Here is a 25,259-nt window from a genome sequence, read left to right as displayed (position 1 = left end):
CAGGACAAATACTTTCAAGCAGTGATTGTGTATTCAAAGCACAGGCCTCACCTGCAGAACTAAAACACAGAGTAGTCCCCCATGCCATGAACAGTTTGCTATTTTGGACAGGATTAAACTAAAATGGCAGCCGTAATAAAGAAATATCTGGAATGACTGCTGTAGTGTACCTGTACTCTTCCTTTGGGATTGTGTTGTGTTTTTGCTTCTAAAGAAATATGAATGCTAAAATTAGACATGCTTATTCAGGATATGTAACTGTAAAATGCAGCCCAGTAGATACAGGTACATTGCTGCATATGGGCGCCTGTGCTGTACTTGGTTTGATTATAGCTAAACCATCGGAGTTAGTCTGAACTATAACACGTGATTGGTTAGTAACAATGATGCTACTGTAGCAGCATAGTATCTGCATATCCCAAATTAAAGTATAAAAGACAAGTATTGAAACAAAAGATTTCATCACAAGAAAAGGGGTAGGGCAAGTGTAAATGGTGCTAGTGCTAATAACAGGTAAGAAATTGATTTTAAAAACCTTGGTAAGCACTCCTTTAAGATGCAGTGCTGTCAGTTACAATTGCAATCAAGATCCCTGTTATTACAACAACCGACTTCCGGTGCTGTAATTATACTCTATTTGCACTGCGGCTGTGTGTTATATGCATGGGCCCGCAGTCCACTTGTTGCAATTGCCGTTGTTACAGGTTGCGACTTGGAAGTGTCAAAGGTCATTGATTACAGGTGGGTGTTAAAAGTGTTAATACCATTAAGATGATAATAAGCCCAGGCGTTGCACTGTTGTGAATGATTGAAATTTCATTTAATCCGATCCCCATTACTATACATGTCTGAGAATAGAAGGGGTCTCCAGGGAGTTAACTGCACCCTAAGCTGCCTTTTCTGGTCATAGGTTAACACACAAAAGCAAGCAAACTGCCCTCTGCCTCCCCCCCTTTCCCGTCTAAATTCCAAAATCAGTGACATGGGAAGATTGTTAAATGTATGTATGTGTTTATTCAAAATGTATATATTTAGTGGAGGTTTGTTTTAAAAGACTACTGCTTCCTGCCTGCCTGCCTGTCTGTTGTTAAAACACCTAGACCCCTTTGCTTTGTTAAATAAAGTAAATAACATCAGAGCCTTGGTAAATGGAAATCAATACGATTGATCCATTAGCAGGAGCTTGAACTCGCAGCTTTTTAACATCCCTCATTGCTGTTGCCCTTCTCCATTAAGGGCTTATCAGTTCTGGGCTGCTTTTGTTGTGCTCACCCTCTCTCTCTCTTGCTCTTAGTCTTTTTTTATATAGCCCTGCATGCATTATCATTCTGACTGCACTCCCCCTGCGGCAGTATGTGAGAGGCTGGCAGGTGAGCAGAAGGCTAGATGAAGGGACGATAATTGATGTCCCTGCTAGTAGTTCATTGCAGTGGGTCAGTTGTCCCCTTGGTGGCTCCTTCAGACCTCCCCTTCCTTCGCCCATCCCCCTCACATACGCACGCACCACTCCCCCCCCCCACACACACACACAAAGATCTCCCTAGATCTTCTAGAGGCCTGAGGCTGCCCCGACCTGTTTGGGAGATAGCTTGTACACTCACGTGTGATCTCCAATTTAATCATTCCGCTCTGGCCCTATTTGCATAATCCGCATAATCGCCCTGATTTTAATTGCCCACAACTCGGCGAAAGATCATGTGGTTAAGTGGTAAATCATAATTAGATAAATAATTGGTTTGGCCATAGCAAGCTGCTTTGTTATACCCGCCATCTGCTGGGAGGATTGTGGTGTTGGTGGGGGGGGGGGCAGGGGGGGCGGTTCTGTTTCGCAGAATAAAAAATAAAATAAAAAAAAATTCACCTCGCAAATACAAGGGCATGTGGCTTCCTTGTTCTTCTCGTCTGAAACTGGAAGTCTGCCCACCGGCCGGGTTCTGTGCAATGTGTTGTTTTTTAATTGGCACATTAGCCATTCATTACTGGGACCACTTAATATAACAGAATAGAAAATCTGACGGACTAGCACAAAAGCTTTGGGAGTAAGAGATAGATGGAGAGAGAGCAAGAGAGAAGGGGAGGGAGGAAGAGAGAAATAATCAGCTCAAACATATTAGTTCTGCATCAGACTCCTGAATTAAAGAGAGCTGACACTATAGTTTCCTGGATGAACTGTTTTTTTTTTCTTTCTCCATTATTTTTTTATGCATTGAGATTCATAGAATCCTGCCATTCCATTGCAGCTGACATTTTCAGTGCCATAACTTAACCCTTTCTTACAGACCTGCATATGCATACCAATCACCGTTATAAAGAAAACACGTTCCTGCATGGATGGAACAAACACCCCCAGCTGTACTGCACTGTGTTGTACCATGAAAAGACTAATATCACCATACGTCATGGAGACTAACTTGCTAATACCTTTATAAATGTTAACGGAAATGGACAGATATAGAACCACTTTGTAAAATATACAACATAGGGGCTCTTTTTCTGTTCACAAAGGTTTAATTTTTATTGCAAATTAAAAGCCACATTAGTACCCAGGCTTAATCTCCCTTTTGTTGCCAAGTCAACTGAAGAAAAAAGCTAATCAATTGATCACGACAGAAGAGCTCACTTTCAATTCAAACACAAAATGTCTCAATTTCAATCACCCGACCAACATCCACAGCACAGAAATGTTCATTAATGATCAACAAAATGAGACTACGTTAAAAAAAAATGATGCAAAGCTGGTACATTCGTATCTCAGAGAAACTGGAGAGGAACAGGATATTAAAACAAGGTAAAGGCAATCATCCAAATAAAGCTGAAGCACTAACGTCTGGACAGCACTGAAACGCTACGATTAAAAAAACCCAGCTGTACTGCTGAACCTCATCTGCTTTAATATCAGCTTCACAAGGGTATCCATGTATTATAGAAAAACAATAGATGGGCCTCTTCAGTGAGTTACAGGAAAACAATTCCATCTCAGGTTTCTGTGACAGTTTATAAATTACTCGACCTTCAGTCTCGTAATTTATGATGTCACAGAAAGCTTTTGCAGCGTGTGTTGGTATGTCGTTTTCTTTCTAGGCCCTCCTTAGTAAACACTAGGCTGCTGCACCATATCACTGGCCACCCACCATCTTCTATTCTTGTGTAAAACAGTTGCAAAATGCTCTATTGTCATTCAAAGCATAACAAACTAACCCCCCCCCCCCCCCCCCCCCCCCCAAACACGCACACGCACACGTTAAACAAGCTGTTCCAAAACCCAGAGTTTATCCATTTAGCTAATAGCTGTGTAATGTTATGACGACACAGATGGTGCAGGTGAAGGCTCTATGTGTTAACTAAACAAAGAGAAGGTAAGGCAATTTCTAGGACAATGACTGGCGTTTTGCATTTCAAAAAGCAATAATCCACCCCAAAACAAACATTAATCTCCTTTTGTCCTCCTTCACAAAGTAAGTGGCAAATAAGAGGATTTGAATGTTTACTTGGAAGCGCTGTGCTGAATGACGTTATTTAGATGAGTTCTTACTTCCATATATTTTGTGACAGGGTATCAGTGTATGATAGTGTAATAGAAGTAATATGTAATATATAGGAAATGAGCAAAAAATTATAAACACATGCCATATTTAGCACAATCTTGTGTAAACAGCATGACTAAATGCAAATATAATTCCACAGTATTTTGTGATATATAAAAGTTGCATCTCCCTGTCCACAGACAGCAGATCTATGACTTTTAGCGATGGCACATGGTAAGCGCTCGGTCAGCTGGTACTTCTGTATCTAAGACCCTGGTGATAGTGTTATGGCAGGACTTTCTGTTTTTGTGTCCAAATCGTGTTTATACAATTCAAGCCATATACGAGTAATAAAACATGTTAGTTTGCAATGGTTTTCTTAATTTTACAGGGCCTTAGATAAATTGCAGTTCATATTTACCTGTACAAGACCTTGGCAAAAGTAGATGTTATGTGTCCTTGGCTACAGACTGGGGTTGCTGATCTGTTTAGGACCCTCATCAGTTTTGGCTACTCCTTTTGTAGGAGTAAAAACATATATCTGGTATGCTCTGTTGATTCCTGTCTGGATCTGTTTGCCTTCTGTTTATGGCCTAGTAAAAAGTGGGCTAATGCGGATGTCTCTTAATGTCAGCTGGGGAAGCCACCCCCCACCGTTAGGCCAAATGCTGGTGGATGTTTCCTATTAAACGATGCGTATCACTAGACAGTGTTGTCAGAGATGGGTACATTACATGAAAGGGCAGCCAAAATGTAACGGAAGGAATCTGCTAGCACTTTCTTGCACTTGTGCTCATATCAGCAGCTTGTTTTATTTGCCAGAGCAGTATCTTAACCTTGTTGTACTGTTTCCTGGGAATTATGAGGAAAAACAAATAATGTTTTGGAGAAAAAAATCTAATATATTTTAATATATTTTTATCCTGGCAATTGGTTGAGTTTAACTGGGTTAATGTATAGTTTATCATACCTAATATTAATTACGACAAAGTATGAGTGAAATGTGCTTGTCTTAAGAGCTTTCTGATTAAAGGACAGTCAAAATGACTCATCTTTCCAAGTGAACTAAATAAATTAGGATCTTATCGTTTAAATTATAAAGAGGCAGGTTCTCAAACATTGAAATAGACGGGTAATGATTAGCTGCTCCTGTTGCTAATAGAAGCGTACATTTTAATTTAATTTAAATTGAAAGGCGGAATACATTTAAATAATCATGACCATAGTATAGGTTGCATATCATTGCTTTAGTAGAAGCAGGTATCAACATTATAATCAAGGAAAGGTCGGCATTGCCAGCAACTCAGGCGAGGTTGAAACAGCCTTTTATTACCGTATTTCGCTTGTTGTCATTTGCCAAATCAATGATCTGTGTCCGAGTGATCGATGAAAGGGCTTATGAAAATTGAACAGGCTAATGGGCCGGTCACCAGCTTTAGTAATTCTAATGCCCTCAAAGCTATTACTTCAGCACTGCTTAATAGTCTGTGCATATGTTCTCTTTTAGCTCCTATAGTGTAACATACAGCTATAGAGCAGTTTGGAACCTTGTTAGGTCAGGCAACCAGCAGAAACATTAAATACCGTAGTCAAGAGTCCTGCAACCTGAGAAGAATTAAACCAAGGCTATTTTTACGACGTTGTCATTTGTATACGGTATAGACAACCAAAGATGGTTGGTACCTAATCACTTCCTGTGCTCTGGGTCAGGTCCATTGTCCAACTGAAAACCACGTGAGTAAAGCAATTAATTAGCACCAGTTTGAACCTTTAATCTATATCCATCTTAAAATCTACATATCCTGGAGGGGAAAAAGCAAAAGAACTCCCCCAAATCTCTTGAGAAATATATTTTTAGCTTTTTTCTTAGCTGTCAGTTAAAGGTGGACTTGCAGTTTTGCATTCATCAAAAAGAGAATGTTTACAAATTTAAAAATTCTACCAGCAGTACAAACTTTTGTAAGAGAAATGCCTTTGGGGAATGGTTTCTTTTAACTGAAAAGACTAGGGATTACTGATGTTCTTTCTACTGGTTTGGCAGTCTGCATTTCGCTGGACACTATGAGACATACAATGTGACATATGGTACTGAGATGGAAAATATATTTTGAGAGATGTAAATACAAGAGGGATTACAAAACCATTCCTCCCTGAGTAATCTGTTGAAATTCTCATGTGCCCTTTCCTTAAAAAAAATAAAAAATAAAAAAATAAATCCTCCACCGTAGAAGGATGTATTCTTCCTCAAATATTAAAAAGGGGTGCTAGATGGCACAGTTGATTAATTTACGAGATTCTCAAACATTTCACCTCTAGAGACCCAAGTCTGACTTTGGCTCATGGAGAGAGAGAGAGAGAGAGAGAGAGAGAGAGAGAGAGAGAGAGAGAGAGAGAGAGAGAGAGAGAGAGAGAGAGAGAGAGAGAGAGAGAGAGAGAGAGATATTTTGGTGCCAGGAAATCTATATTCAAGTTTGAATGTTTTTGTCTCCCAGTTGTCTGCTGAACTTTCATTTGATGTTCAACTGGTATTTGGAATGAGCACCTCTTTGTAATTAGACTGATTTGCACCCACATGCCTGCGTATAACTACTGTTCCAGTGTTTTACAATGATATGAATCTAATCTTATTTTGATTGCATAAACCACCTATGTTTAAGGGTAATATCAGGATAAGCACACATATGTGGATGAAGAAATCTAAAGTGATTCCCCAGTGCTGTAAAAGGCTCTAAAAAAACAAGGTGTGACTTATCCTGTTACAGATCCTTAAGCCAAGCAGACAAACATGTAAGATAATGGCTTCATTGTACTCTTAATTCAATAACAGATTAAAAACAAATTCAGAGCTACTCAAAATATTTGCAAATCCCTAATGCAAACACATCACTACCTCTAACTAACCTCTGTGATATGCATTTGTCTGATTCCTTGAATTTCAAAATGCCCGACATGCAGTATTTTAACCTCTAGTGCAGTGTTTGCAGAAACCTGCTGATCTGTTCTCCTGAAGAGGCTGGGATGCGTGTTATAGCATTACTAGATTTTTTTTTTTTTTTTTTATCCCGCAAAAGCTAAAGGATACATTTCTCTCTGTAGCAGACACCTGGAGTTTCCATGGACACACAGTCTGGTGCACTGAACTGACCTCACTCAGGGTCAGGTAAAAGGTCACCTAAAGCTGTCAGAGTGGATGCAGAGTGTGTGCCTGTGTGTGAGCATGTACAATAAATCACTATGGCTCCAAGCTGCTTTTCCCCTTCTCTTGGAAGAACTGTAAAAAGTCTCTTCAGTATACTGCGTTTCCCATATGCCATGCCGCTTTTGTTTCGTCTCATTAGAAAGGTGAGCAGTATGTAATAATTTTAAACACATTCACGGCATGCATGAAAGGCTTTGATTTAATAAATGTAACATGTTCTAGTTAAATGTCTTTCAGTATTCACCAATAAAGGAAGAAACAAAAACCTCCATTGTAATAAGCAATTAAAGGTAACAAAAGCCTCAGCATGAACAGCCTTTAGAATGTAGGCTTGTTTAATAAATATTGACTATAAATCTTTGATATGCTTTACAGTGAAAGCAGCGGCAAGCTCACAGTGAGATAAAATGGCTCATGTTCGGTCAGTAGGATAGTTCTGTGCATGATACAGGTTTAATGAAACCTCCAACCATAATGTAATCAGCTTTCAAATAACCATTTTTCTATGAACTTGTAATAGACTGCATTAATTTGTGTTTTTAAAAGGGACCAATACCATAATGCATTACTGGAAACAGACAATTCTGCATGTGAAATGCATGTTTGGTGTCTTTATTATGCAATAGTTTGCATGTTGTAGCCCGTAGTTGCAGAACATTGATACAACCAGGTTAAAATGAAGAAATAACTGGTAATTGCAGTGGTGACCAAATCACCTCATTATGGTGCCAGAATCAAATTATGTTATGTATGACCCTCTTTAAGCTGAGATACTAGCTCCACCATTCCAATCTTCTATTCTTGGAATGTGACAGGAAATGAAAGGGAAGGTCAAACCTGAGCAAATATCACTAACTAGTCCAGAAAATGCCCTCTCCTAACGAAGCAATTATCCCCAGAATATAAATAGTAGCAATGAGACAGCTGGTCACAATTTATAACTGTGTCACTGCGGAAGATCAGAAATACTCTCCCTGAAGCCCCATTGCATTCCAACGATATGACAGTTCACATTTCAAGCACTCTCAACCCAGTCAGTCAGAATCATTTACATTGCATACATAAAAAAGTAGAACAATCTGACAAAGGTGTGTAGCAGCTATATTGAAAACGTATTATGGAATCGTTCAGGTGTACCCTTTCACTCCATCACTTTAAAAGTGCCTGTTTCCAATTTGCATACAGGTGGCAGGTGTAGTTACAAAGGTAGCCAAACAGCCTGTGCTGTCATGCTAAACCAAGGACCTTCCCCATTTGTAATTTGCTAACCACTGCGACACTGGGCTTCTATGCTAATCGCACTAACGCATTTTTAAAAGCCATTTAAACACTTCTAGTGACTTAGCCTACTAATAGCACATGAAGTCTTGACCTCCCTCTCTCTCTGCACCGCAACATCTTAAAGGCATCTCGTGTCTCACTTCTCCAGTGTCTGCAGCTGCAGCCCTTTTGCAATCAATTAACAGCCTTTTTGCATACATTTTGAATTCTAATTGCCATTCTTTACACAGCCATAATTTAATAACATTCCCCAAGGCAAGACAACCAAGCCTCTGGCGCTCCCATGTACTGAGGCCTTCTATTGTCAGCTTTCTATACAGCTTTCCAATTGAAAGGCGGTTTGTGTCAAGAGTGGCATTGAAACACTGCCTAGCTGCTTCATGATAGGTATGGGGGGTCGTGGGGAGGTGGGAAGGGAGGGGAGGATTAAGCTCTCTTTATTTTTTTGTCATGTCTTCTCTCCAGAGGAGCTTAAAGATTTGATACTCATTTCTTCTAAAATAAAAGGGAGGCCCTGAACTCAATGCTCTCAGTGTTGAAGGGATTTCAAAAAGAAGGTGAAGGAGGCATTCTTTTTATACAAAAAAACGCACATGCTCTTATGGAGCGCGGCTTCTGTTTTTTCTTTTTTTTTTGTATTCCTATTCAACAGAGCACTGGCTGCACAGAAAAGCAGGGGGGAAAAAAGGCAATTAGAATTCAAAATATATGCAAAACAGCTGGTAACTGATTGTAAAGGGGGTTGCAGCTGTACAAGAGCTATGGAACGTCTGACAAGAATCCCTAGAGAAAGACACAGGGTGGGGGTGGTTAGCACAGGATAAGAAGCAAAAGCGCTGTTATGAACTCAAGTGGATCACAGCAAGGAATGTGTACTTATTTATTTATGCTATGACCAGTCAATACAAAAAAAACCCCAAAAACATTGAAGTATTGCTTATATCAATAAACAGTTTTACTGAAATAGATACCCTCCACTAGAAAGGGCTTCAAAATACCACTGTCTAGACTATGTCAAGGTGCGAGTTGATGCCGCAGATGGACTCCCAGCTTGTTCCTTTTGGCTGCAATAGCAGGGGATACTTTTTCCTATTCACAATGGGTCAGTGAGGGTTAAGAGATTATCTTCAGATGCATAGCATATCAATGTCAAGAATGCACAATCAAAGACGTCTGGAAGTGGAGATAACTGTTGGTTTCAAAGTTTGAAAGCGGCCTTGTTGTTTTGTGGAATTCCATCGAAAGCAAGGAACTTGGCCTCATTTAAAAATGGGTGGGTGGGGGGGGGATGGGGGATAGCTAATTTAACTTATAGGTTACCAGAAACCATGATGCTTGTTCAAGAATGAAAGAAAACTCTTACCAAATTAATAAATCAGACCTGTGCCCATTTATAATCCAGTAGTACATAATCAAATAATTCCTCATTAACTGTAATCATATATTCTGAGGTAAAAGAAAACCCCAAAAATTATAAGACACTTAAAATAACCTTGCTTTTGATTTGCAAATGTTTATTTTCACAATTTACACATTAAAAGTCCTGAGAAAATAACTTGAATACCTGAAACTGAGCGCATTCCAATCAGTGGATTTAGCTTGGCAGATTATGAGACAATATCCCACGGATTCTATTCACATGCAAATGACGGAGCAGTGAAATCCCCAGTGCCCCACTTGTATAGAGAACTATAGCGGATGAAGCCCCTCACCAAAGGCCTTGCTGCAAGGCGTAATATCATAAAGAGAGATTGTATTACAAAGTTCAAGGAGTGTGTTCAAAGTTTAGATAATATATTTTAAGCAACTGTCATCCTTGTGAAGGTTTTAGACATAATCAATGTTTAAGACCACCCTTGCACATTGCAACCCTAATTGATTTATGATAGCTCCCCATTACAAGTCTTACCTTGTATTTACTTGAAAGCAACAATAAATCTTTTCAGCATACATGCATCTAATGCCTGGTATCCTGGTAACTGCAGAACCCACTTCAGCAAGCTTACTTAGACATAAAGAACCTGCCATATTTCACAAAGGCGGTCATTAAGTCTATCATTGACAAAGGTTTTATATACAGTGTGCGTGTGATTGGTTTTATATACATTTTTTGTTTTCATATTGTACATTTGTATTGGTATTGGTTTTTCTTATACTTTTCATTATTTATGGCAAGAACAACAATTAAGATACTTCACTAACCAGTAAAAGGAATGCACATTGTGGTTAATGGATTTTTATCTGGGGAGGTGACAGCTAATGTCTGTATATCTTGCATTAGACATTACTTGGGAGTTGTAGGGGGGTATTTAATAAATTTTGCACAAAGAAAATGTAGGATTGATTAGGAAGCTTGAATGTATTTGCCAGGAGAGCTATTTATAATTTAGTAGTTATTAACATGAAAAAAACTGTTAATTGGAAGTGAGACTATTTTGAAACTGATGTCATTATTTGATGGCGTAGTGGAGCTGGCTAATTAAGAGGATTAGAATTAGGGTGTTATATCAGTCAGTAAACACCAACAGAAAATCATTCTTTTACAAATAATGTGGCTAGCAGTCTGACGTATAAGGATTCCACCCACTCAATTTAATGCAGACCCATACCCTACAGTTATTGAGTATTATCCAGTATTGAGAGCAACGTTACATCTTGAGGGAAGGTGCATTCATTGTACCATCATTAACTGATGTATTGGAACATATCTAGAATATTTGGTAATTGGCTTCTTTCAGATGAGACAGGTGAGAATTCGTGGTATTTCAATAAAAGATTTGCCTAAGCTTTGCTTTGAATGCACTGCAGTGTCAAACTGATTGGGCAAATAATTTGCAAAAACAAAAACAAAAAAATAAATAAATAAAATAAACCATTTAAAAAGACCAGTGATTAGAAAGAACAAAAAAAAAATCTCTGCTACAACAATTTTAGACTTTGAGAAACATGCAAATATCTGCATACAGTGAATGCCACGCAGGGTATCACAGTCTGTAATGCTGAATAACAAAAGGAGGCTAATTTACTTGTAGCTTACAAAGCAGCCATTGACAGGGTACAGAGCCTGTCATCAATCTTGCTTTGCTGGGAGAGTTTCCTTTAAACAAGAAGCTTGGTTGCTGGCTGGCCTCTAGTGGTCTCTTAAGTACATTTCAGAGTATCTTTTTTCACCCCTGAGTGTCGCTCTGTTATTTAAATGAAATTCAATGCCAGTGTACTTCCTCCTGGCTGAGGAAACAAGCTTCTATGGCTGCCCTAACAACTGAAGTTTTATTGCTGACTGGTAAAGAAGCAGCAATTTGGTATGGCATATCTTATTAGGGCTACAACTAAAAACACACTATACCATATCGAGCGCGATGCATCACCTTTGTATTTGTATCGCCTTACTGTGGCTGGAGTTGCTCCGGTTCAAAATGCATGGCTTAGCAAGTAAACCTTGAGAGTGTAGCATCCTTTCTATGTGTAAGAATTTGCCTTTATGCAAAGCGAAACACGGCCATTACGCAAACTATTTGGTTAATAAAGTAGCCTACAGTAAGTCCTTATATAAGCATTTGTTTAAGATTACAGCTCAACAAAAAAAAATAGACCGCGCTGCGACCCAGGTCAAAGTGTAAATACTGTATTTTATTTCGGTCTCAAAAATACCGTAAGAAAGCACAAACGCGTACGACACGATTAAATGTTTCATTGTTGCGTTTTCTGTTATTCTGCGATTCCTTTCCAACAGGCACAATGGCTTCATTTGTATGGACACGGCTCTTACTTGTCAGATACCCGGTATAGCCTGGAATGGTCTGAAATGTAATCTGACACTGTAGACAAAAAAAACAAAAAAACTCGGCATGCATCCTAAAAACTACAGGAGAAAAAAAACACCTTTGTGTTTACAGCTCTAGGACATGTCCTGTACTCGCAGTGTGGTAATCGATTGCACTTGGCAAAAACAAGAAATCTAAATAAAAATGCACGTGTCTAACTGGCTTCACGAAAGAGTGGAACGCGACCCCTTTCTTTAAACATTGTATTGAATGATGACAGCCCCACTACATTGAGTCATGCCCGTAATTCGTATTCATGACACAGTAACAATGTGGGGTTGTCGGCCTTAGTGGGGGCGTGTCAAGCGGAGCAGGTGCTAGTTTTCCCTTCCCCTAAGGCAGGAAGCCCCACCTCCCAGCAGGGGCACCCAGCGCTAGTGTGGCCTGGACCCGCAGCGTCTCGCAACAACAAAGTCTGCACTACCGCGTTTACAAGGAGACGATGGCTATTAGTTTCTGTCGAGCTAAAAAGTAGGGTTTCATTCTAATTTGAGGTGAGATTATTATTTATTTTACTTACCCCTTATACATGTTATTTTTAACTAAAAAAACGTGGTCTTAATTACGGTAAGTAAGGAGACAACTTAAGGAATGATACACACAGCAAAAGTAATGTCAAACTCTCCGGCTGTGTTCTCTCAGTTTAACGCCGCAGCTGCGTTAATGTATACAGAGTTCCATTGTGTCTGTTTTATATGTGAAAAGTCTAATTAGTTAATTGATTAATTACTGTAGGACTGGTTAATGTTTTACAGACAAGCGTCAAAAGTGGCAGTAGTACAGTTTATTATGAATAATTTGGCATTGTATTTGTAAAATGATTAGGCAAACAAAAGGCTATTTATTCACTTACGTGAAGCACGTTTTTTTTTTTTTTTTTTTAATTCTGTTGGCTGTGGTCCCAAAGATAAGGCCAGGTTAGTAGTACAACTGTCCCGATAACATCCCTGGAGTTTATACGAGGTAATTTATGCAATGTCAATTGAATCCGAACTGCAAAAACAACCATTTCAATCGCACAGCAGTGATCCATCTACATGTTTAACCTAGTAATTGTATTACTCCATGCTAAGTGCTCGCGTAAACGAGTTTGTCCAGATATGCAAATGCATAATTGCTCGAGAGACTGAAGGACGGCAGTATATCCGCGGTTTTTTGTGTGTGTTTCTTTCACTCGAGTGAGATTTGGCATTTCCAGCTGCTGGAAGTGACTGAGTTTTATTATAACCGCAAATATGTAAAATGACTAATTTGGATGTACGTCTAGAGTTTGCACTTTATATTTCCACTCTGTAGGCTGTATTCATGGATATTGCCTCGGTTGTTTTTTTTTTACGTCGGGTGCAACAGTTTGCACGATTTGCTTTGTTGGTGTCGTCACTGAGTCTAGTGATCTGCGCAGGGGTTTGTTCAGGCGTCACGTATTTCGATGACATTTGTTCACCCAGTCGTGATGTGGTGCTGCTGCTGAGGGCTTCTGTTGAAGTTTACTTTCAGGGCAGGACACGGCGCTTATGTACACACAGGCGGCAGGTGTAGTTTTAGATTATTTTCCATGTGTTTATCAACGTATCCACCGCTGCCCTTGTTACAGAAGTACTTCAACTTAAATAGCAGCACCAGCTGCTGCTTGTCAGGGTTACAAAGTAGCCTACACTTAACTGTTGCCTTTTCCAAACACAGTAAACCTTGTCAAAGCAAAGGCAATATAAATCAATACGAAGGTGGCCAATCGGGGTGTTTTTTTGTTCATAAGGTTATCAGATAAATTTAAAATTAAGAGATAAGGATTTCATATCCAAACTACATTTGGGAGGGGAGGGGTAAAAATGTGAACAATTAAATCAGTGGATTATTTTGAAAACTAATTACAGTATCTTAAAAAAAAAAAAAAAATACATTGAAGATCAAAGTTTTCGTGTTTGTTTTTTTTTGCCCCTTTTGCTGTAAACCCTATGCAAATAAAAAGTTATTAAATTATTTTTTTTTCCCAAATCCCATTTCTATGATGCAATAGTGATACTAATATTAATAAACTTGACAATCCAGCAAGTTTTGAACACACTTTTAATGAATATAAATCTGTGTGTTATTCAGAAAAAAACACAAGTTTAACAAGGTCCATGAATGCCCTTGGGTTACATTGAACTATACTTAGCCTAGGTAATGCAGTGGTGAACACATTATATTTACATTTACAAACAACCATTATGTAGCTTTTTTGTTTAAAGGACATTTTATATACAGAGATTAATCTTAGCGTAATATAATGAGGGTTATGTAAAGGAGCGAAGGATTGTGCTTAGTCAACTGGAAAGGCTGCTTCTTTCCGGCCTGCTATATTCCTTTTTTCTTTCAACTAAGGTATGATATAATCGCATATGTGTGTTTCCAGCCGCCTGTTTGATAGCTACATAGATTCATTAATTGTTGGCTGCTCTTGATTAGGTAGCATTGTGTCTTGCTATCTTGAAGAACACTTTAAAATCCCTGTGAAACCCTTTGCCTTTGCTCTTTGGCCTCTATTAATTCAGCAGCAGCCTCAAGCTCAGACAGTAGTCAGAATCTAACCACACTCAGTATAAAGACAGTTATCAGCTTGCTTGAAGCTCATACAACTGACAGCCTTTGTTTGAAAGAGACCATTAGCCCTGACCTTGATTCTGTACAGTATGAAAGGAAATGAGAAATCTGAATAGCTGAACAGGTTTATGTCTTAGGTACTGCTATACTGTAGTAGCTTCATTGAAATATAACAATGCAGTGACTATATCAATACCAGAGCTCCCGGGGGGGGGGGCATTTTACATTTTATTTGACATCGCAACAGTAATACTTGATAAGAACTTAAATAGCATCCTACCTTGACACTGAAATGCCACAGTTTGGAGAATACATTACTTTTACATTATTTTTTTTTCCTAGAAAGGGGATTTCCTAAAAGGTTTAATAGGGTTTGTTAAGGAGCTCTCTGGTTGTCGTTGTTAACTCACTTTCTGGTATAAAAGGCAGTCGTTTAGGAGCACTTGCTTCTGCGACAGATATGAACAGTATAGATTAGCCTATTCATTTGCTACTCAAATTAGATGCCACAGCACATCGTCAACTAATTCAGCTAGCCAAATACACGATGGGCAAGGTTACATTAAGGAAATTCTTCAGAGGAGCTGTAAACCGAATATAGGATTTCATTCCAGAATTTTAAAAGTGGGAGCAACATATATAGAATATGCCTCAGAAATCATTATTTCCCCACCACTCAACCAAGAAAAAAAGGGTGGGCAAATAACATTTTCTGACAGATCATTAATCAGAAAATGTCCCGTGCTTGGATGTTTGTTCCTGCCTTTTCCGGTGGCTCCTCGGGTCATATCAGATTCAGATCTGGCCTTACTTACTTACCAGCATGGCATTTTTTTTAGATTCTTTATCCAAGAGGTGTCATCCTTTGATGTCATGTAAAACCAGAGTGTCTGCTTTAAAGAACCGAGCAGTCTGTGTTTACTACAGGCGCAAGATGGACTGACCAGACTGAGTTCAAGAATTTGTACTGTCCTAAGCATGGGGAGTAGTGGGGGGTGGGGGCTGTTAGGGATTGCCTGCTGAGAGGGCTGTGGCTTCCCTTTACAACTGAGATCTGTCTAGCAAGTTGCCAGCAAGCCTCCCTGGCTCTCATTGTCCTTTTCTCTGGGTGTGAAAGGTTAAGTAAGAAATACCAGTTTAGAATCTGAGCAGCACATGAAAACAATGAATTTACAGATTGGCTGTGCTGCTGCTTGGCTGTAGGTCAGCTGAATGGCATATGCTCTCAGGTGTGTGTGTGTGTGTGTGTGTGTGCGTGCGTGCGAGTGCTTCAGACTAGGGGGCTGGGTGTAACAAGAGCAGGATGTAGAGTTGAGTATGCCGAGTGCTAATTCCCAGAGGCAGTGATGCTCAGGTTAGCCTTATGCTGTAGTGCTAAATACTGTATGTTTGTTTACAGTAACGCTATTTGGAGCTCTAGCAGTTAGAATGTGCTTTGATGCAATAGCCTTCTGTGCTACAAAGTTCTATTTAAGAATTTTATTTTTTGTATGTGCTTGTTTTTTGAGGGGTGCACATTTTTGCCTTTTGGTGGATTAATTGAGGATTTGTCCTTTTAGCCAAAAAATGTCTTATTTTGCCATTTAGGTGTGCATGAAAAACAAGTGAAAACCCTGTTCACAAAATCTAATGTTCACAGAATATACATATTTCTTTCTGCTTATACTTAATGATAGTATCTAGGGTTGGTTAAACCTCATAAGAAAACCATAAAGAGAGACTGGATCAATTGCACAAAAATAGCCAGCATTTAGGCATACAGAACATACTTGTAAAAACAACAATGCAATGTAAAGCCATTGGAAACCAATGAGCAAAATGCTGAGTAGACCTATTTAGTAATAATTACAGCATAATTAGTAGTACAGTAAAGCTATCACAAGTCCTTGTTATAGGTCAGCAAGGTTTTGATAAGGGTGGGTCGGGTTAAAACAACAGTAAACTGTAAAATAATCCTGCTGGTGATAATGCAGATGGCTACTGAGGGATTATTGGTTACCTGTTAGTCTGGGAGGGGGGTGGGAGGTGTGACTTGTAGGGATGCCCACCCCCTGGTGTAATTATCTAGTGAGACCCCCCCCCCCCCCCCTCTCCTCTCCTCTCTCTCTCTCTCTCCATGCTAGGACCAAGCTCTCAGAAATCAGCCAGACTCCTAGCTTGTAATTAGAGCGGGCGGCTGGAGCTGATGAGTCGAAGGGCTGCCAGGGGAAGGGGACTGGTAATTAGGAAACCACAGGATGCATCAGAGCTGTGATTAGTAATGGCTCTTGAACCATTAATGTAGAAGGGAGGGAGGGTGTTGTAGAGAGGGGAAGAAACCTGTGCCTCAGCTAAAGCAGCACTACACACATTTCCACGAAGCAGCATAGCTCCTTGTTCTCAGCAATGTTTTGTTCAGATGTGCAGTTGATTAGGAATCGGCTGCCCTTGAACGCCATACACCCCCCCGCCTCCCACCAAGTCTGCAGTCTCAAACACAGCTCTCTTAGTTCTCAATACTAAGAAGGCCAATAAAAAAAAAAATCTGCCAGTGAGTGTGTTGTGATGGACCATGGCTTGTCTTCAAGAAAATATTGTCTGAGATCTAAATACTGCTGGTCTTGTTTAATTTTAAATGCAACAGGGATACTAAAAACACTATTGGTTAGATTTTACATAATTGTCTTATTTTACTGATCTAGAGCACTAAAACTATTTAGAGCACCCTATTATATAGTACATCTTGGTTCTTTGACAAGCTAGCATGTTATATTTAAAGTATACAAATGTAGCAGCATACAGTAGTTGTAGTGGAACCCATATTATTATCCATGGACTATATCAATAAAATGGACTATTTTTGTGCTATATATTGTACATCATGCTCAGAAAGCCTGCTGAAGTCTTACCAGTATTGTAAGTAGCTTAGTTGGCTGATTGATAACCAAATTACGAGTAGTGACTGTGGTATATTGATACACCCTACAGAGGCCGTCTATAGACCGAACGAGTATCAGTACAAGTAGTGGATTTTATTATTAGCAAGCGTGTAGGAGCAGTCGGTAGAAGTTCACTAATTAGCAGTGCAGATGCAGGCTTACTCATACACTATACAAGACCAGTTTAGGGTAAGGAAGACTGAAGATAAATCTTCCAGACCAAGTGCAGGGTTCGTGGGCTTCTGAATCAGATCCATCCAGCCCTGGAGGGATGGAAGCCTGAATGGCTGTTTAAAGCTCCCAACCTTGACCAGAGTGCTCCAATGTTTTTGTGTTCTCCATAGAACATCTGTGAGAGGGCATGGCCTGCCCTGGGGTGAAATCAAGCCCTCTTGGGGGTGGAGAGACCAGGCACCAAGTTGAAAAGGAAGCACAGAGGCCGATGGGACACAGAGTACCATTGATCTGGGCTGGAAGAGATTGCTTGTGAATCGAATTGTTCAGTTGCTTTTTTTAAGTTTCCACCGGATGTCTTGCACTGAATCAGTCACCCAGTCACCCAGTGAAATAGCATGTATGAGTGAATCACAATAACTAAAACCATCACTTTTCACAGACTGTAAATACTGTTTTGTCACACAGAAATTTGAATAAGGAAATCCATGAGACCTTATGTCCTTATTTGCTTAAACTCCTGCAAACAGAAGAGGCTTTGAAACTGCCGGAGTTAACAATTACGCTGGAGCCATTAAAAGCTGTATGGGTGTGTTTCTTTTGTAGTCTTGTTTTGGAGGTTGATTTAGAAAGTTGTTGGTAAGATGTTGGTAAAAGGGATAGAATATGGCTTCTGTCAAGGAAGAGTCTCTTCTGTTGGCACCTGTGTGTTCTGTGCTAAATGAACACAGACATTTAAGCAAGAAGATGGGTAGCTTTGGTGATTACAAATGTAAAATACATCTTGACAGCTTTAACTATAGTGCTATTATTTTGTTTTAAAAGCTGTTTTTAACAATTGAATCTCCTGGAAAATTACAGTACAATACATGGCAAGTCAGCTAAATGAACTACCACCTTGTGAAAAAAAAATAATCAGTTTTTAGTCGAATGAAATTGCTTTGAAAACCGAACCCAGAAGATGTTTGTCAGGTTATTTAAAGAATCGATTCTCCTTTGGACTGCAATAGCAATATAATGAAGCCAAAGAGGCCTTGTTTTGGTCTAATAGCACAGGGAACTGTAGGCTGGTCCCCGAACCCATAGGGTTAAATTCAAGGGCAGGTGTCATGGGGGGTTATATTTCTAACACGGCCGCTGCAAATTACTGCCAAGCTTGTCCTAATGAACCTTTAGGGCTCTGCTGTTCCCTGTGAATCCTGCTCCAACCTCCCTCCACTCCCCAATTAAATAAAGTGTGTGTACAATAAATTCTAGACCGCTCATCCATCATAGCCCTCGCACTGAGGATTTTATTCCCAGTTGTTAATATAATAAATTTACATGAGCTGATAATGTAGACACGTATCCAGTCAATTGCTGCGAGTGTAGACTCTAATAAATATCTGCTTAATGACGGGGCATCGGCAAAGTGACAGGGAGTGCAGCCTCTCCTCTCCCCGGAGCGCACGGTCAGGGTTGAGAGTGCTGGCCTGCACACTCCACAGGGGCTCAAGTGGCCAGCAGTTGGGGAAAACATGGCCTTTTGCAAAGTTAAACACTGCAAGCAAATTTGCTCTTGGTTAGGCATGAGTGTTTGATAGTGCTTAAAACAATGGGCAATAGTGATGTCCTTTTTTTCACTTGACAAACAGAATGCATTTAGAACAGACTCTGATAATAGATTCACAACTAGTATTTCCATTTTATAACAGCTGTTCCGACTGTGCTTTTTGTAATAAGACCTTGAATATTTGTAATAGTAAAATACACTCAATGTGGCTCAACCTGATAGCCCTCTAGGGACCACTCTTCAAAGGGGATAGTTCATTCTCTGGTGCACATCCTCTCTTTGCCTATAAAATACTGCCAACAAATGGGCTCTTTGAATACAAACCAGGAACTAGGCTGTGGCCACTGGAACTCATTGAAGGTTAAAGCTACACTGCCTCTCAATCAATTCCATGTATTGCAATGTATTTAATTTGTGTCTGTTGGGTTCTTCTATAAATTAGCCTTCTGTGCTCTCTCCTGTATCAGCTTGGCATCAGGTTCAATTTGTTTCCACTTTTTATTTAGATGCCATTCAAGCCACAGAGCCACAGTCATTTTAGCCGCTTTGGGTTTACAATTGATTTTACCTGACTGGCATCTGAAGTTTGAGATAGCGCAAGCTGTGAGCAACCATGAAGTTACAAATCATTCTTTCATACTCGGTGTGAAGCACACTTCTAAAAACAGTTTCAGTCTGCGTTCAGTAGTTGAAACGTCTCATTCTTTAGCTGATACCAGTGAGTTTTCAGCCTGCTGTTTGATCTGGAGTGTGTGCAGGTGCCCTGAAAAACAAACAAAAAAAACCCCGATTATCAGTGTTGCTTTGGTAATGGTAACACTTGTCTCTGTGTATTGATGTATCGTGTATCTGAGAATAGATAACCGTGGTATATACAGTAGATGCTTGTTTTAACAGGCAGATAGACAAATCACATCTAGGTTAAAGATTAAATAATTTATATTGCACTAATATTTGCCTACTCTATAAGGAAGCCCGCAGCTACCAAAATATTATTTGAGCTTTTTTTTGAGTTTCTGTTTTCACTGGTCCCGCTGGCTTCCTGGCTAATGGGGGAGTTTGTTGTTTTTAACTTCGGGGGATACCATGAGAGAGGGTGTTTACACAGCTTCAGAATGCCTGAAACACCTTCTTGGAAGACTGGTTCCTAAGGTTCTTACAGCAGTAGTTACATTTTAGGACCCACATCCCCTAGGGTTAGGCTGAAGTTCGAATAAAACTTGACAGCTACCCCTCGTCTTGCGATTTGCCAGAAGTGAGTAGGGTGCTCCTAGTATTTTTTACTGAAAAGCCCTATTCAATACGAGTAGAACGAGGTGCTACACATGATAGTAGCATCTAAATTGCACCCAGGGTGATTTTTCTGGTCAAGGTCCCTTTCTCACTTTAGGTTGGCCTTTGCAAGGCCACAGGTCGAAGGGGACATTTAAAAAAAAATAATGGCTATCATTTCTGAACTCGGCATGTCAGAAAACCCCCAGGTGAATTTTTCTAGGAAAATCTGAGACGGACGGGCAACGAAATGTCCCTTTTCTGGTTGAGTTGGCGTGGAATGACCCTAATGCAATACACTGGATTCCCTTCAGTCTAATTTCAGCAAGGGAGTACCACTAAATCTAGGCGGATGGTATTTACGGTGCAGTACATGCAGTTATTTCTAGGACCTTGCCCCCAGCTGTGTCGAAACCAGGGGGAGGGGGTTATAATTAGACCTGATCGGTTTGGCTGACTCCAATGCAGGGTACTAAGGGGGTAGCTCCCCTGGCCCTTGCAGACAGATTTATAGCTTTACAAATGCAGGGCTTGGCCTCCATGTTCGAGAGTAGTTTATTATACTGTTAACCCATGATTTACATGCGTACTACTTCTTTAAAATGCAGACTTGGCTGTGCATTGACTCCTATACTGTGCAGCAAAACATTGATGTAGCTTTTGATATTCAGGAGAATAAACATGTTTCTGAGGTCGAGCTGATACAGTTTTTGTGTGTGTATATATATAATATATAATTTAATTTTTTTTGATAATTTTTCAAGAGTTGACAGTATTCCTCTAAGCCGTAGAAGGATTGATTATAAAGATGATTGAGCGTATAGCACTGTTATATCGTATTCTGGTGAAGCATTTCTTAAAGCAAGGTGCATAAAAATGGTTTTGCCTGCCGCAGTCCTGGTTAGATTTTTTGAAATACTGTATGGAGATGCATTCTCTAAATGTATTGTTAATGTACACATTTTAACGTCAAGTTTTAGGTGCTCAATGATTTAATGCCGCTGAGTAGTCTTTTAAATTTGCCAGCACTTGCTATTTATGGGGAAGACTGTTGCAAATCACCCAGTCTACATTAAACCACAGAACTCTAAATCATTGCAAATCTCACTTTCAAATAAATGAAACCGGGGGTTTTACAGAGGGAGGGGGGGGGATTAAAGCACAGGCAATTTGAGTTACTTGAGTAAGGAAGAGGGCTGTGCTTTGAGCCCACAGCATATAGTGTCTTAATACAGCAAAGAAACATTTGAGCATCAAAGAAGTTGGCAATCAAATGAGTCTTAAGCAGCCTACTGACAGGGTTAAACATTGATTTAATTATATGTGCCACAGTACTAATGCATTTATATCCATTGAAATCTAAAGCAGTAACTCTTTTAAAAGGCCATTGAAATTCCTTGTTAAAGCTAATGATTCAAAAGGGTGCAGCAGGTTAATTCAATAGCATCTCTCCTTTCACCTAGCCCTGGGTTGCGAAAAAGGTAGCAATTCATTACAGATACTGTAACTACAGTACAAACCCACTGCCCCCTTTCTTTCTCCTGTGGAAGTGTTAGTATGTCAAACTTGACGTGCCTTTTTGCCCTTATCCTCACAGCAAGCAGTAAAGGACACTTAGGGTCAAATGTCGCGATCAATGCTGTTCCAAGCATGCTGAATGGGGCCAGCCACCCTCTCACCCAGCAGCATGCCTGTGTTATCTAAGAGCGGACGAGGAATTGGGGGGGTGGGGTGAGGTGGGGTGGGGGGGGGAATCATGTGACATTGCAGCAGCTGCTAAGCCGAGAATGTGTCTCTTCAGTAGGCGAGAGAGCGTGGAGAGAGATAGGCAGAGAGTGTGGTGCGTTGCTTTGTTAGATAAGCTTCGAACGGTCTTTGTGAAAAAAAAAAAATGGTGTTTCCATCAGCCTCCTTCCACTCGTCAGCTCAACTGAACATACCAAGATGTACGACCGATTCAGAACTGTGCTGTGCAGTAAGCTGTCTGGATTTTTACCATTTTAATTAATGGATTAAGGATTGTGAGATGTCTAGTTAGAGGTGTGTGTGTGTGTGTGTGTGTGTGTGTGTGTGTGTGTGTGTGTGTGTGTGTGTGTTTTTGATTGAGGTTGTAATTAAGAAAAAAGTTTTTTTAAGGTTTCCTGCTGCAGACAACCTTCATTTTAAACAGTGAATCAACCGTGTCCCACTGTCTGAAACTATACAATAAAATACTGTTTAATGACTATTAAAAAATACCAATGTTTCCATGCTGACTGTTTTTAAAGTAGTAGTTTTATCAGGATACAACTGCATCATTCTCTCTGCGCTTATGTGATGTACTTAAAAATGAAACCAATTTGATACTGTTACTGTATTAACACAATTAAAATAGTTTAGTACAGTGTGGAATGTATTCAAACATACTTGATTGGAAACTTTATGTTGCCTAGCAGAATTACAGAGTTACGCTTGGCTGCCTGAAAACTAAACTTGAAAAAGCAAAATGGTATTTGAAATATTGGGCTTTCAAGAGTCTGGGGGATTAATACTTGCAACTTTGTAAAACTGTGGGGCTGCCAGTGGACCTACAGCAAAGGGAACCACTTGTCTACAACACTTTAGCTCATCTTTTGTTGAATACAATAGTAATTCAGTTGAGCTTCCACAGAATCCAGCTTTTTACAAACCCAATGAGGTTTTGGGAACCTGATCTTTTAATTAAAGTGTTTATCTTTGTCTTGAAGCAATGCTATATTAAACCTCTATTTTATATTTTGACTAAAACATTTGTCTGTACTAAACATTTTTTCTGTAATAATTTGACTACAGAGTAATTTCGTTGCTGTTTTCAAGATGGCAAATGTCAATTTACTTTCACATTGCCAGTTCAATTATCAAAGTATTTTAGATCAGAATTAGTCACACTCCACGACCAGACGTGCTGAATTGTCATCTTTGTGGGGAGTTTTTTTTTTTTTTTTTCAGGCAATTGAAACTCTACTGCGTGATCTAATGGCTAAGGATGACATTTTGAGTTTGAATCCCAATACAACACTGATACATAATGTGACCTTAGAACTTTGTGACTCAGTCCTTCAATCTGTAAAATCTATATAAAGAACTGTGTAACCTTGACTCCACCAAAGAACTCTAATTTGATTATCAAAGTATATATATATATATATATATATATATATATATATATATATATATATATATATATATATATATATATATATATATATATATATATAAAGCAAAGTTAGTAATGCAAACCGGTCTTAAAAGAATAATACAATTATTACATTCCTTTTCTTTTTCTCTTCATTTTTCCAGGCATGAGCCATGAGCCAAAGTCACCTTCATTAGGAATGATCTCAACCGCGACTCGGACCACCGCCACAGTGAGCCCCCTGACCCCGTCCCCTCTCAGTGGCTCCATTGTGCCCAATGGCAGCCCTGCCGCCAACAGCGCTCTGTCCATCCAGTCGGCGCATTCCTCCAGCTTCGCTGCTGCGCTCCGCAAACTCGCCAAACAAGCCGAAGAGCCAAGAGGTGAGCCGCCTGTTTTAAAAAAAAAAAAAAAAAAAAAAAACTATATATAATTTCCAAGCCATCAGCGCAAGTAATTGATGAGTCCAACTTTTTTGAAATCATATTCAAAGTTTCAAATTTGATTGTAAGAAGAGTTAACAGGTTCTTGAATCTGACCTTAAATACAGCACTGCTCTGAGGAGTTATATGCCAAGTTCAGCGTGAGACCATGAGATAACAAGTACTTGCACTGATGGCTTCAATTTATAAATTGAACTCCTGGCATAATGAACCAAGCAATAGCAAGAAAACATGTTCAATGTTAAACTGAGATGCAGCTTGACCATCAGTACTGCACAATGTGTAAATGAGAGCTTGCACTAGATACAGTGGTTTTGAAAGGTATGCTATGTTTTTGAATATTGTGCAGGAGTAAAAAATGCACTTAAATAGTCCTGCCTTTCCAGACGCGTCCCACTCGGGGATATCCTGGGGGCATTTTGAAATGTATTGTTTGCAGACAGACAAACTGGCAGCTGTTCGGCCCAGGGACCCACCTGCATTCCCATCGAGCCAGCCCCCAGACACTGAATCTGAGTGTGTTTGATGGAGGGAACTACAGAACACTCGGTTTGCACCATAGCACACACCAACTCGATATCAATGCCTTGATATTGATGTACAAAATAATTTAGCAATGTTTTAGTGCGGAATTGGGTGTGGTTGTACTAAGACAATAAATCAATAACCACACTTTCTATAAGTACACCTGGTCCATATTCTTCTTATTTTCATATTACATGTCCCTTAAACTGTGATTATTTAGCTTAAATTAACAGGGCAAAAGTGGAAAATCCAGGCCAGTATGATGTGCAGTATGTTATATATATATATATATATATATAAAAAAAAAACACTTGTGTTACATTGCCAGTGTGTGGCAAGTAAATGCTGGTTACTGTGGCGCAAAAAAAATGTGGTGTTAAGGGGATTTTAATAGCGTTTTAACCCTTATTGATGATACCATAAGACTACCTTTTGATAACCAATAAATCATCACAGTTATGAGTCAGTCAGCTTTTAAACAGCAGTATACAATGCCATTCTGTGTTCCTGCATGCAGATGTAAACAGCTGTTCTCTTTAAAAGGGGAGGGCTTTTAGCTATGTTGTGAGCCAAGATGCAGCAATCTTATCCAGTATCATTATAATATACAGTAAGCAGACAATAGCACTGGAGTGTGCATTGTAATATTTCCTACTGACGTGGTCCTTCTGCATTCATTCTGCATTTCTTTCCTGATGGTTTTCTCTACATATACTTTTTTCCAGCCCCCTTGTCTTACAAAACAGTTGTATCTGGAGGGCACGGCTTTAAAAATTAAATTCAGACAAATGCAATCAAAATGTCATGTCA

General features: G+C 39.5%; 1 protein-coding gene across 10 annotated transcripts in view; it reads left to right on the top strand.

Annotated features, from left to right (window-relative positions):
• Positions 1 to 25,259, top strand: part of LOC117425144 (genetic suppressor element 1-like) — a 239,632-nt gene that overhangs the window by 192,655 nt on the left and 21,718 nt on the right. For 6 of the 10 annotated variants that reach the window (XM_034041843.3, XM_034041842.3, XM_034041849.3 and 3 more), the window contains one exon: positions 23,646 to 23,864. In XM_034041843.3, coding sequence (XP_033897734.3) covers positions 23,646 to 23,864 — 219 coding nt within the window. Of the gene's footprint in view, positions 1 to 12,059; positions 12,323 to 12,678; positions 12,746 to 12,769; positions 12,792 to 22,152; positions 22,303 to 23,645; positions 23,865 to 25,259 lie in introns of those variants that run through there. The other 4 variants (XM_034041850.3, XM_058993696.1, XM_058993699.1 and 1 more) reach the window with 4 other exon arrangements.

This window comes from Acipenser ruthenus, chromosome 20, assembly GCF_902713425.1.
Source record: "Acipenser ruthenus chromosome 20, fAciRut3.2 maternal haplotype, whole genome shotgun sequence".
NCBI lineage: Eukaryota > Metazoa > Chordata > Actinopteri > Acipenseriformes > Acipenseridae > Acipenser > Acipenser ruthenus.
This window is presented reverse-complemented; position numbering and strand designations above follow the sequence as displayed.